We start from the raw sequence: 13,933 nt of genomic DNA, 5'->3' as shown, positions 1-13,933 counted from the left end.
AGATATGTGCCTACTGAATTCACTGTAAAGGACCCTTGTTGGCTGATGGCTTTTCTGGTGAATTTTTTTTCTTTTATATATACAGTGGAACCTCGCTTAATGAGTAACCCACTTAACGAGAATTTCGCTTAACAAGCAAAGCTTTCTGTAAATTTGTACCCCGCTTTACGAGAAAGCTTTGCTGTACGAGCAAAATCCTCACCGCACACACTTCCAATTCCATACATCCTCCGCACTCTGACCCGCACTTGCAGTCCACATAAACACACACATGTATGCACAAACACACACGCACGCACACACATACAGTATTATGCTCACATTACCTTCCGTTTCACCGCCGGCCTCATGGTTCTTGTAGTTCCCGGGTACATCGCGACGTCCTCGCGGCGAACTACAAGACCCAGGAGGCCGGCGATGGAACGGAAGGTAAGGTGAGTATATAATATAACATAATATGTGTACCTTTCGTTTCATCGCCGGCCTCCTGGGTCCTGTAGTTCGCCGCTGCGCTCCAGTCCACGCTGTGTTTCGGCATCCATAGCAACGAGGGAGGAACTTCCTGTCGCCGCTACTGAAAGGCAGCGCGCTGGCCAATCAGAGGCAAGCGGCTCTGTCTTTGACGTCACCGCTTTAGCAGAGAAAGTTCCTCCCTCGTCGTTATGGTAACACGATACACAGCCCGGCCCCGTACCAGAGAACAGCAAGTCCCAGGAGACCGGCGATGGAACGGAAGGTAAGGTGAGCATATAATATGTGCGTGTGCGTGCGTGCTTGTGTGTTTGTGAGAGTTTGTGTGGGTTTGTGTGTGTTTGTACGTGTGTGGAATGACAGAATAGGGGAAATTTAACACGTTGTGGAACGAATCATTTGCATTGCAATGATTTCCTATGGGAAATCTTGCTTTGCCTAACGAGTAACTTGGTTAACAAGCACACTCCCAGAAAGGATTGTTCTTGTTATGTAAGGTTCCACTGTATACACCTACTTACCTTTTGAAATTGGGAGATGTCCAGCAATGCCCTCAACTGAGAATTGGTAGCAACCAATGGAACTCAGCAACTCCCATCTACTGTTTACAGACGTCTGGCCAGAAATGATCTTCATGGAAGGGTTGTGGCTAAAAAAACATACCTTTTTACATGGTCCATCAAGTGAGCCAACTAAGTATGAAAACCTAGGAAGTGGTGGTGCAAGAAAATGACAGCAAGTGTTCTGGACCGATGAGTCAAAATGTGCAATACTTACCGTAGCTGAAACAGAAGGAACTTTGTTTGCCAAAAGGTTGCAAATGATGGCCAAAATGAAGCAATAATAAGTGTCTGCAGGCAATGGTGAAGCATGGTGGAGGTTTTCTGCAAATTTGGGGCTGCATTTAAGCAACTGCAGTTGGGGATTTGCTTAGAATTAATAATGTGTTCAGTGCTGAGAAAAACAGGCAAATGGTTATCTATGCCTTTCTTGAAAAATGTAATATTACCAGTTATGTATATTAGATTTTATGACAGGATGTTGATCCAGGGAACTAGTCTGATTGCCATATGTGGAGTCAGGAAGGAATTTTTTTCCCTATTGGAGCTTGTTTGACACATTGGGGGTTTTTTTTGCCTTCCTCTGGATCAACATGTTAGGCTACGGGTCGAACTAGATGGACTTAGGCGGGCTTTGCACACTACGACATCCGGCGTCACTTGCGATGTCATAGTGTGTAAATCCTAGATCATTAAGAACTATCTTCAGTATAAAGAAGAACATGGAGTCTTAGGCTATGTGCCCACGGGAGCTTGCACCTGCAGATATATCCACAGGAATGTCCGCAGGTTTCCCGCAGCTGATCCCCAGAACCCGCAGCTATTTTTAGCTGTCAGATTCTAGCGAAATAGCTGCGATAAACCTGCGGACATTCCTGCGGATTACCTGCGGAAGTCCCGGCCTCTATCTCTCCATAGTGGAGTGCCGGGATTTCCGTAGGTAAATCCGCAGGAATAATTGACATGCAGTTATGTGCGGCTGCGGGACATCCGCAGCATATTCCGCAGCCGCACATACCGCAGCATGGACACAGACACTCCCCATGTCCCATAGGATAACATGGGGAGTGTCTGTACTTGCTGAAACCTGCGGATTTATCTGGAAAATCCAGATAAATCCGCAGGTTTTCCGCGGCAAAATCCGCAGGAACAAGCTCCCGTGGGTCAGAGTCCTGATCTCAACATCATTGAGTCTGTGTGCGATTACATGAAGATAGTAGGATTTGGCTCCATTGATGTTCTCAAAATGTAGGAATTGCTCAACATTTTGTTATTCATATTTACTATGAGAACTCTAGTATGATGCTTGGAAAATTAAATGTAGCCGCATTTTCCGAGACTTCCACAAGAAGGCAGCCTTGGATAAGATTACACTTTGCAGTTACATACAAAATGCAGTCCGAGAAGCCCAAAATGTATATGACCATTACTGCCCTCTCTATAATAACACCAGTGTTTTGTTTTTTATATTAATAGATCTAGATTGTTTTAAGGGTGAACATTCTCACTAATCTAATCAAGAAAATATCAGCCATGTTGATTGTAATTTTGGTTACCTAATTTTCGGCCACCTCACATTAAGACTTGTACGTCTGTGTGGATGAGAGGAAGAGTAAGCTTGGGAAGTTTAGAATTCGCCTGTCCATCTTTCAAGTGCTGTTCTCATCAGCTCATTATATGCTTTTATTGCCGTCTATAACCAGTCCTTCGAAATGTATCAGCCAGCACCGCTGTTATGTATTAATCACATACAGTGTATCTGGGTGGGCTTCTCATTTCTTCTACTCCGTGAAATTTAAGGATGGAATATGTTCTAATAGTAATAAAGGCATCGTATCAAAACTGCCTACAGCAACCAATCATAGCTTAGCTTTTATTTGTTAAACCGCTTTGGTAAAATGAAAGCTGTACATTTCTACGTGGAGGAATTTGCTAATATTATTACTATAATTATTACACCTACTACATATTGGGATAGGATCTTTTAGATGGGAATAACCCTTTAACCATGCCTCAGCTTCCATAGCAAAAACTTGCTGACAGATTCCCTTTCAGGACAGTTGATTTTTCTGCACAGACTATTATAACACAACTGATATTTGCTAACAGTCAGGCATATGGACCATAAATACACTTCTGCTTTTTATGCTGGAGCATATGGTAGTGCCATTTTCATTAAGTCCTGCTTCCGAACTGAGCAGACTTAACTGAACTACTGTATTTTCCGGCGTATAAGACGACTGGGTGTATTAGATGACCCCTAACTTTTCCAGTTAAATGTCCCCATTGTTTAGTAATGTCCCCATTGTTTAGTAATGTCCCCTGCAGTAATGTCCCCTGCAGTAATGTCCCCTACAGTAATGTCCCCTGCTGTAATGTCCCCTGCAGTATTATCCCTATTGTTTAGTAATGTCCCCTGCGGTAATGTCTCCATTGTATAGCAATGTCCCCATTGTTTAGTGATGTCCCCTACAGTATTGTCCCTATTGTTTAGTAATGTCCCCTGCAGTAATGTCTCCATTGTATAGTAATGTCCCCTGCAGTAATGTCTCCATTGTATAGTAATGTTCCCTGCTGTAATGTCCCCATTGTTTAGTAATGTCCCCTACAGTATTGTCCCTATTGTTTAGTAATGTCCCCTGCAGTAATGTCTCCATTGTATAGTAATGTCCCCTGCTGTAATGTCCCCATTGTTTAGTAATGTCTTTTGCAGTATTGTTTAGTAATTTCCTCCTGCTACTGTAGTTCCTATCTTATCCCCTATTACACTGTTGTTTACACACAAACATACTCACCTCTCCTCCATGCCTATGGTGCCTCCAGCTGTTTCTTGCAGTCTGCAGGCACACAGACCCCTCTGTGATAGCGTCCAGTGCACGGAGCAGCCGCTGCAGGATGTCGTCATGGCTTTACTGCAGTTGAATGCTTTATGGCACCACAAAGCATTACACTGCAGTAAAACCATGACGGCACTTTGCACCGCTGTATAAGACGACATTCCGTGTATAAGATGACCCCAGACTTTTGAGAAGATTTTCAGGGGTTACAAAATCGTCTTATACGCCAGAAAATATGGTAATATTTTTGTCTGTCCTGTTAAAGTCCATGGAAGACATGGTCACGCATGCATTCTACTGCTCTATTCACACGGGGCTTTCGATCACTGGGAGACCCTGCAGTAAACCCTCCAGAAATTATCACTTAACTTGTGGATATGTATTTAGTAGGACAACTCCATTAAGCCTATGACTTGAGTATTCAGTCTGGTTGTTATGGATGTGTTACATTAAAAGATTCTGGTTGGTAGTGTATGCATCAAAAGTAATCTATCACATTTGTATTGTGCTGGCAGCTAAAAAAAATGAAAGCTTGTTGGCAGAAATACTATATTTCCTCCCGCATCTCAGGTTGCAATACTAAGTTTCATAGGCTTCACATACATATTGTATTTTTATAGTTTTTCTCTCTTAAAATTGCGGTGTGCTCTCTGTGGGAATTCACATAGACTTGGATATTGTTTTATGAGCAAAACTCTTCAATTTCTAAATCACATTGGGTCCATCCACCCATTCTATTATGGATCCCCAAATTGTGTCAGGTGATTTCTCAACTTTCAAAAACAGAGGAAACAAAAGGGTTTTTTTTCCCCCTCAACTTGAAATATTAGGCCTAAGCCACATGGCGAGAAAATCGGTGCTAGTGGAGTGCGATAAAACATCGCATTCCACTCGGACCAATTCTAGCCTGTGTCAGCGTACATGAGCGATTATTTTCTCAGCCCTAATCGGACCGAGAAAACATTTGTAGCATGCTGCGATTGTAAGCTGAGACTCTTTTCTCTCGCACCCATTCAAAACTATGGGGCAAGAGAAAAATCGCACTGTACTCGCGGTACACAGCGCATGCAAAGCGAGAATCGCAATAGCCGGCAACGGAGGAGAGATGGAGATTAATCCGAGTGTCATGCGAGCATCGCACTAGTGCCCCGTGTGACCCCGGCCTTACAAGCATTGCAGCACTAAGTTTGTACTTGAGAGTCCCAAGTTCCTCCCGAAGGTTGCATGTAAAAGATAGTCTTTGTTCACGAACACATAGCACCTCTGCCTCACAGCTTCCTGGTTGTCAGGGGGCAGTTCGCTCCTGATCAATAACAGTTCAGATTAGCGGCCTGTTTGCATTGCTGGCCTAAACGGTCTGCGCTCCTTTCCTAGAAAACCAGCCACAATGTAGAGGAGGCTGGTAACCTGGTCATTGATCTATAAAGTATACAATTAAAAATTCCTCCATTCTTGAGACTGAGAAGGAAATTACAAAATTGCTTATTTTTACAAGCACTTTGCGACTTTACCCATTTTAAATGGGCTGGCCAAGTAGTAGACAACCCCTTTAAAAGTGTAAACTTAACCAACTTTGTAATTGATGTCTTCTAAATAAATTAGTTTGACATGTAAACTAAACATAATACATACTCAACTCCCATACCACGAGGTTGCCACAGTGTCCTCACCAAGTGACCTAACAATGTCATAAGAGCCCTGCAGCTAATCAGTGGCCGCTGTTGGGCTGCTGTACTTCTTTGTCCTAACCTAGGACAAGCGGAAGTAGTGAGATCACAGCAGCCTAATGGCGGACACTAATTGTCTTCAGGGCTTACACGACATGACAATGTCCCACAACACACGGCGCCAACATTGCTGGAACAGCGCTGATACAGGAGGAGAATGTAGGATGTTTTTATTTAATAAGGGGGTCTAATTTAATGAAAAAGGGGTTGTCCAGGTAGTTGAATAATGTGTTCTCGATGCTTAATTACACCTATTTGGTTGTACCCTTTCTTTTCACAAACACTATTGACAAATTAGACATGTCTGTGTTCACAATCCATATTGTAGAAAGGCTTAGGCCTTCCACCAGTGTATATATGATATGACTGTGGCCTGATTCCTTCTACAGGGGGACTTTTGGTACCATGTGCACACTTTGGGGCTTATGTGTGTGGCACGGAGATTGATTACAACACAGTCCATGGACGGGGTGAGTAAGCGTCCTATTTTTACCATTTCCATGGCTGATGTCATTGGGCTGGTATAGCTGTATGTCACACTGTGCTGAAATTCTGAAGAATGCAATAAACTCTGGTTACTTCAGTAAATTGCCACGTCTAACCCTTTGTAAGGAATCTGTGCTCCTCTGTCTTAATAGCTTCCAAATATGAAGCTAAAAGAAACGATTGGGTTTATGCTTCCTTAGGAGGCTAACAGTTAAATAATCACTTACTGTTTGCATGGAACAACTTCTATACTGTGCAATCTTCAGTCCCGAGTGTTTGTCGTGAACCATACACAATAATTATTGCCAGAACCACAGTGCTGTTTGCTGGAAACATTTATTACATTAAGGCTTTGAAGAGCTGGGTGAATGTTTCATGCTAAACTTGTATTAACAGAACATAGCTAATTTGGTACAACTGGTCCTGGAAAACAGGTTGTTCCACAGGAGGCATAAGCTGTAGCTGTTGAGCACATTGCCTCTGATGATGTGTTTTCCCTAAAATTAAGCGCCATCCTTCACTATCTTTGTGCTGTATCTTCATCTTTGCCTTAATTATGTCATAAAATTTGTCTTCCAGTCTGGAAACCATCAACAAATTGACTTAAGGCTACTTTACACGCTGCGATATCGGTCCCGATATCGCTAGCGTGGGTACCCGCCCCCATCTGTTGTGCGACACGGGCAAATCGCTGCCCGTGCCGCACAACATCGCGCAGACCCGTCACACATACTTAACTGCCCGGCGACGTCGCTGTGACCGGCGAACCGCCTCCTTTCTAAGGGGGCGGTCCGTGCGGCGTCACAGCGACGTCACTGAGCGGCCGTCCAATAGAAGCGGAGGGGCGGAGATGAGTGGCCGGAACATCCCGCCCACCTTCTTCCTTCCTCATAGCGGCCGGGAGGCAGGTAAGGAGAGGTTCCTCGTTCCTGCGGCGTCACACATAGCGATGTGTGCTGCCGCAGGAACGACGAACTACATCGTTACTGCTGCAGTAACGATAATCGAGAATGGACCCCCATGTCACCGATGAGCGATTTTTGCACGTTTTTGCAACGATGCAAAATCGCTCATCGGTGTCACACGCAGCAACATCGCTAACACGGCCGGATGTGCGTCACAAATTCCGTGACCCCAACGACTCCGCATTAGCGATGTCGCAGCGTGTAAAGCCCCCTTTAGACTGATCTTTTAGGTCTATTTTTCTCATTGAAGCCATAATGCTTGCAGTTTTCCTTATTTACAAAGGATTACACAATATGGGTATATAAAGCTTTGTCATATAGTGTTAAAGGGAATTTGTCACCAGATTTTACTGCCCCATCTGAGAGCTGCAAGGTGTAGGGGCAGAGACCCTGATTCCAGCTATGTACTGTAATACTTACTGGTCTGCATGTTGTAGTTTTGATGAAACCACTGTTTTGTCTGCAACCCATCTACCTGTTCTCTGAATGCCACGACCTTTATAACCCTGCCTACACCACTGATTGGCAGCTTTCTGTGTGCACTGTGCATAGGCAGAAAGATGCCAGTAAGTGGTGTAGGTGAGGTTGGATTACATGGCACAAGTTTACTATTCATCTAGTGATAATCTCCTTCTGATCAAACAGTGATTTTATAAAAACTGCAGCAAACAACCCAGTAAATTACATATCGCTAGGATCAAGGTCTTTCTCAACGTTAGGCTGATCTGTGATTGATTATATGGCAAAAATATGACATATTCCTTGTTAAGTAACCTACGAAAAAAAAATCACACTAGGTAAATTAAGTGAAAGGGGTGGTCTGAAACAAAAAATATAATCCTAAATCTTTATTTTATGTCATAATTTATTTTAGTCTCCAATATACTCAAATTGAAAAATCCTTATTGTTCCCTATTTACTCTAGCTAATTGCTTTATTTTTAGTTACTACTTATTCTGTGACGCTTTGTTTAAGAAACCCCTAGTGCATGCTGAGAAATTCAAATTATTGTCATCGGGGTTCACGGTGGCAGCCTCTGCTCCCACCCTGAAATGAAACGTCATCAGTGACCTCCATTTGAGGGGCAAGGCTCGTCCTTGCTCTTTGGGTCATGTGTCAGATGTCAATTCCGTTGGATGCTCAGTAGAAGGTTGTCACTGTGCACTATTCTTCTCAGTGCACAGGACAGTGCGCTCTCTCGACGGCTCTGATGTGAAGCAATGAGGCTGTAAGACAGCACACTATCGGAGCGTGTTGTAAGGCGAGAATGATTCAGCAGAGACCAGAGCCATCTCCACAAGTGACGACTCTTGGGGTTCTGAAACAAAGCTTTATCACACAGGAAGCCATAAAAAAAAATAAAGCAGCAATATGTACTTTTTTAATTCAAGTATTTTAGAAAAAAGATTAGATTATGACATTAAATGGATAGAGATTTAGTTTTTAAAATAAATTTTAGTTTCAGGCAACCCCTTTAAGTTGCTAATAATTAAAGTTTGTTGATATTACCGTATTTTTCGGACTATAAGACGCACCGGACCATAAGATGCACCCTGATTTTAGAGGAGGAAAATAGGAAAATTAAAATTTTAGGCAACAAATGTGGTCATGACACACTGTTATGGGGCAAGGATCTGCTGCTGACACTGTTATGGGGGTAATGTCCTGCTCATATACTCACCAGCCTGCTCATATACTCACCAGCCTGCTCATATACTCCCCCAGCCTGCTCATATACTCCTCCCGCCTGCTCATATACTCCCCAGCCTGCTCATATACTCCCCAGCCTGCTCATATACTCCCCACCCTGCTCATATACTCCCCACCCTGCTCATATACTCCCCAGCCTGCTCATATACTCCCCACCCTGCTCATATACTCCCCACCCTGCTCATATACTCACCAGCCTGCTCATATACTCCCCAGCCTGCTCATATACTCCCCACCCTGCTCATATACTCCCCACCCTGCTCATATACTCCCCACCCTGCTCATATACTCCCCACCCTGCTCATATACTCCCCACCCTGCTCATATACTCCCCAGCCTGCTCATATACTCCCCAGCCTGCTCATATACTCCCCAGCCTGCTCATATACTCCCCAGCCTGCTCATATACTCCCCAGCCTGCTCATATACTCCCCAGCCTGCTCATATACTCCCCAGCCTGCTCATATACTCCCCAGCCTGCTCATATACTCCCCAGCCTGCTCATATACTCCCCAGCCTGCTCATATACTCCCCAGCCTGCTCATATACTCCCCATTGCTGCTCATATACTCCCCATTGCTGCTCATATACTCCCCATTGCTGCTCATTTACTCCCCATTGCTGCTCATATACCCCCATCATCCTGGTGTATGGCCGCATCCTGTGGCACATAAAAAAAATAAACGTTCATACTCACCTTACCTCACCTCACTCCCTGCAGCACCGCTCCTTTTACCGTCTGTCAGCGGCAGCGACGCTGAGTGGAGCCGTCCCCGTTCCCCTGCAGCATCGCAATCTCCTGTCTGTGCCAGCGGCTGCGTGTGGACACGTGCGCACAGCGATGACGTCATCGCTGTGCGCCCCACTAGTCTCCACACAAGTCAACTGACCGGAGGACACAGAAGGAGATCGCGGTGCTGCAGGGGAACGGTGAGTAATGTGTACTGATTCACTGCGCCCCACACAGATGATGTGCGGGGGGCAGTGAATACAGCCGCATATGATCACTCCAGGCTGCAGTTGCCAGGGGTGATCATGCGGGCCGGCTGTTTATCCCCCGCCCATCACCCTGCCCACCTGTCAGTGCCGGCTTCAGCGCTGAGAGATGATGGGCGTGCATATTAAATGAGCGGGTCCACGTGGTTACGGCAGGCTGCTACAGCCTGCTCGTACCACTGATGACCCGCTCCACCGCAGCACCCTCATTCCCCGCAGCCCTATATTCAGACCATAAGACGCACCCCCCACTTTCTCCCAACATTTAGGGGAAAAAAAGTGCGTCTTATGGTCCGAAAAATACGGTAGTTTTAATAATAATTGCTATAGATCTGATTTTTTTTTTTTACTATTTGGTGTAATTTTTTTTTATACTGTAACTATTTTAATTTCCTACCAGGTAAAGCAACAAGAATGAACCAAAAGTGGAGAGGGCCAGATGAAAATATAAGGGCCAACCTACGCCAGTATGGGTTAGAGAAACACTATCTTGATGTGCTTGTGTCTGATGCATCCAAACCCATCTGGAGGAAAGGGCCATTATTTGATGCAATCATTACAGACCGTAAGTTACCAACATAGAGATAAGGACAGATATAGTGGTGAAATTGGTGGCAATTTCTTCACGCCCTTTTGGTTTCTGCTCTTAATTTTTTTTTTTTTTTAAGTGGCCAATTTTTTTTATTTTAGATGGTAATATAGAAAATAGATTGTCACATTATAATAAAATGTGGTTAATTTAAAGAAGACTTGTTAGCTGGATTTTTGACTCTTAAAGTGGTGGTTCAAAACAATGAACTTTATACCGTGTTTCCCCGAAAGTAAGACAGTGTCTTACATTCTTTTTACCCCAAAAGTCCCACTACGTCTTACTTTCGGGGTATGTCTTATATTGGAAAAAAATCCCACAGCAATCGCAGCAAGTCTCCATGCAATGTACCGTATGGGGACTTGCCGTGATTGCGCCGTAAGTGTACCGCAAGTTAAGGAAACAGGTACTTCACTTTCCATGTTTGTTCTGCATAAAAATAATAAATTACATCAAGGAAAGAAAATGAAAAAATAAAGTTATAATTCCTGGAGTGGTAAAATGGAGTAGGCAAGAGGCTGTACCAGAGCGCAGCGGTGTCAGCAGCGGCTGGTACTGATACATGGCCGGCACTGGGACCCTGCGCTGCCGCCTGGTCTACACAGCCACCTAGATCTCACCGGCGCTAGGACCCGGGGAGGGAGGCGCAGTCGGCTCTAGGACCCAGCGCGGCTCGCACATTCCTCTCATTCCAGTGAATGGGGCTGATTGTTGGTGCAGAGCGCTGAGTGCAGCACACACTGTCCGCTGTGCCGGGACCATGCTGACCCCCGGCCGCACTCCAGCCCCTGCACCCAAACTTTCTCCACGGGACTCGTGTCTCAGGTAAAGGGGGAGGGAGGCCGCTTTGTCTCCAGAGAAGGGGAAAGTAGTGCAGCGTGCGGGCACAGGGATGGGAGGCAGGAACGGACAACATTACTGCGTCTCCCACGGTCTCCACATCCCTCCGCTCATTCCGCTCCAGATCCGTTTACTATGTCTTACTTTCGGGGTACGTCTTACATTAGCCGACCCCCCCAAAACCCCCACTACGTCTTACTATCGGGGGGGTCTTACTATCGGGGAAACACGGTACTATGTCCCCAATTTTCAAGACTGGTGATTTTCTCGCCAGCCTTGAAGAGGGGGCATATAGGAGTCAGATTCACAAAGAGGTGTACGCTTTTTAATGAATTAAAAGCATCTAGCCAGTGGTGTGTGCCTTGCTCCAAATCTTACACCAGTCCATGAATTGGACTTCAGTCTCCTGATCTAGACCAACTGTGGCGTCACGCCACCACCACGCTCCTCCTCTGCCTATTTTGGTTGAACTTGGAAAAACTGTTGTAAAAAAATCAAAGTTGCTCAAAAATTGTCTGACTTTTCAAAACAGTTTGCTCCATATTTTTTCTGTAATTGCTCTGATGATTTGGGCCTATATGTCTATTTAAATCAATAATCCAACCACTTTTCAAATGTACATCAGTAAAAATTTCCCTTCCCGCTCTTCCTTAACTTCCAGACTTTATACCCCCCCACCCTTTTTTTTTTTTTTCCCCTCCTTCATATGATGTTTGAGTCTCCCAGAATGTAATGGGTCTTCTCAAAATGGTCAACATCAGGGAGCTAGGATTGCTGTCACTCCCACTGCTTCCTTTTCCAGCCCTTAAAGGGGTTGTCCGGTGTAAATCCATAAGTCTGCAGTCACTGTATGTGACTGCAAACTTATGAATCATCACATCGCACGCACTTTGACTGCTGGTTTCAGAGCCAGTAATGGCAGTCACATGTACGGTAGTATATAATATGCATACTCCCGGCACATTCCAACTAGAGGGGTACAGCTTTGGTCAACGCAAATGTTTTGAGCAATTCACCGCCCATCTATTCGAAATGTGGCCAGGAGTATGCATATCGCACACTTGTGGCCATGTGACTGCCATTCGCAGGTCTGAAACTGGCGAATCCTCATAGCGCACAGTGTAGCTATTATGAAGATTGAGAAGTCTGCAGTCAAATACACTTATGGATTTAGACCTGTCAATCCCTTTAAATGAAAAGTCCTCAGGGTTGGCTCTGTGGTCACTTATCATAGCTCCCACTACTGCCATCCCCTGATGATGTCCTGTTTCAGTAGTAATGATGGAGAAATGACTGCAGCTGCTTTTACTGCTGCCATACTTCTTCTATCCCTGCCTCACCCTATCTTTAGTCCATACTTCTTCTGTCCCTGCCGCTTCATTCACTGAAACAAGAGGTCATCAAAGGGCGGTGAAAGAAAGTGTGAGTGACACCAGTACCACCACAGAGCAGAGATAGAAGCTGTGGTGCTGCACTGCTGTCACTCACCCTGCTTCTATCATCGCCCACTGATCACAAATCCGATTCAGCAAATGAGGCTGTGGGACCAGAAGCACTGTGGACTGAAGCTATGGGGACAGAAGTGTGGCAGTGATGAAAGAAGCTGTGGTAAGTTACTGCAGTGCTGCTCACTCATGACAATTTGTTCACAACCGAAAACTAAAGGCCCAGTCACACTAAACAACTTACCAGCGATCCCAACAACGATACAACCTGATAGGGATCGCTGGTAAGTTGCTAGGAGGTCGCTGGTGAGATGTCACACTAAGCGACGCTCCAGCGATCCCACCAGCAACCTGACCTGCAGGGATCGCTGGAGCGTCGCTACACGTGGAAGCATGCTGTGCTTGGTAACTAAGGTAAATATCTGGTAACCAACCCGATATTTACCTTGGTTACCAGCGCACACCGCTTAGCGCTGGCTCCCTGCACACATCGGGTTAATTACCCGATGTGTACTCTGCTACGTGTGCAGGCAGCAGGGAGCCGGCTTCTGCGGACGCTGGTAACCACGGTAAACATCGGGTAACCAAGAAGCCCTTCCCTTGGTTACCCGATATTTACCTTCGTTACCAGCGTCGCCGCTCTCACACGGTCAGTGCCGGCTCCCTGTTTCCTGCACTCCTAGCCACAGTACACATTGGGTTAATTACCCGATGTGTACTCCAGCTACGTGTGCAGGGAGCAGGGAGCCGGCACTGACAGCTGAGAGCGGCGGACGCTGGTAACGAAGGTAAATATTGGGTAACCAAGGAAAGGGCTTCTTGGTTACCCGATATTTACATTGGTTATCAGCGTCCGCAGAAGTCGGCTCCCTGCTCACTGCACATTCAGTTGTTGCTCTCTCACTGTCACACACAGCGATGTGTGCTTCACAGCGGGAGAGCAACAACTAAAAAATGGTCCAGGACATTCAGCCACAACCAACGACCTCACAGCAGGGGCCAGGTTGTTGCTGGATGTCACACACAGCAACATCACTAGCAACATCGCTGCTACGTCACAAAAGTTGTGCCTCAGCAGCGATGTTGCTAGCGATGTTGCTTAGTGTGACGGTACCTTAAGTAGTGGGAGTGACAGCTGTAATGGTGCTTTGAAGCTACTTAAAATGATACCTTTTTCTTTTTTCAAACAAATCTGTTTTGTTGTATCTCTGTAATTAGTTGTGGAAGTTTGATACTAATGAGGCACAAGTCCTGTGGGGACTACTGCATGTCTGGGCATTAACTGCACCCCTGCCTGCCTCCTGTCT

The 13,933-nt window shown here is 45.4% G+C and overlaps 1 protein-coding gene across 1 annotated transcript in view; it reads left to right on the top strand.

Annotated features, from left to right (window-relative positions):
* Nucleotides 1-13,933, top strand: part of TRMT11 (tRNA methyltransferase 11) — a 155,280-nt gene that overhangs the window by 78,790 nt on the left and 62,557 nt on the right. The window contains exons 8-9 of the mRNA XM_075339935.1: nucleotides 5,985-6,065; nucleotides 10,153-10,317. Coding sequence (XP_075196050.1) covers nucleotides 5,985-6,065; nucleotides 10,153-10,317 — 246 coding nt within the window. The remainder of the gene's footprint in view (nucleotides 1-5,984; nucleotides 6,066-10,152; nucleotides 10,318-13,933) is intronic.

Source organism: Anomaloglossus baeobatrachus, chromosome 3, assembly GCF_048569485.1.
Source record: "Anomaloglossus baeobatrachus isolate aAnoBae1 chromosome 3, aAnoBae1.hap1, whole genome shotgun sequence".
Lineage (NCBI taxonomy): Eukaryota > Metazoa > Chordata > Amphibia > Anura > Aromobatidae > Anomaloglossus > Anomaloglossus baeobatrachus.
The sequence above is the reverse complement of the archived record's forward strand: the minus strand, read 5'-3'. Positions and strand labels throughout refer to the sequence as shown.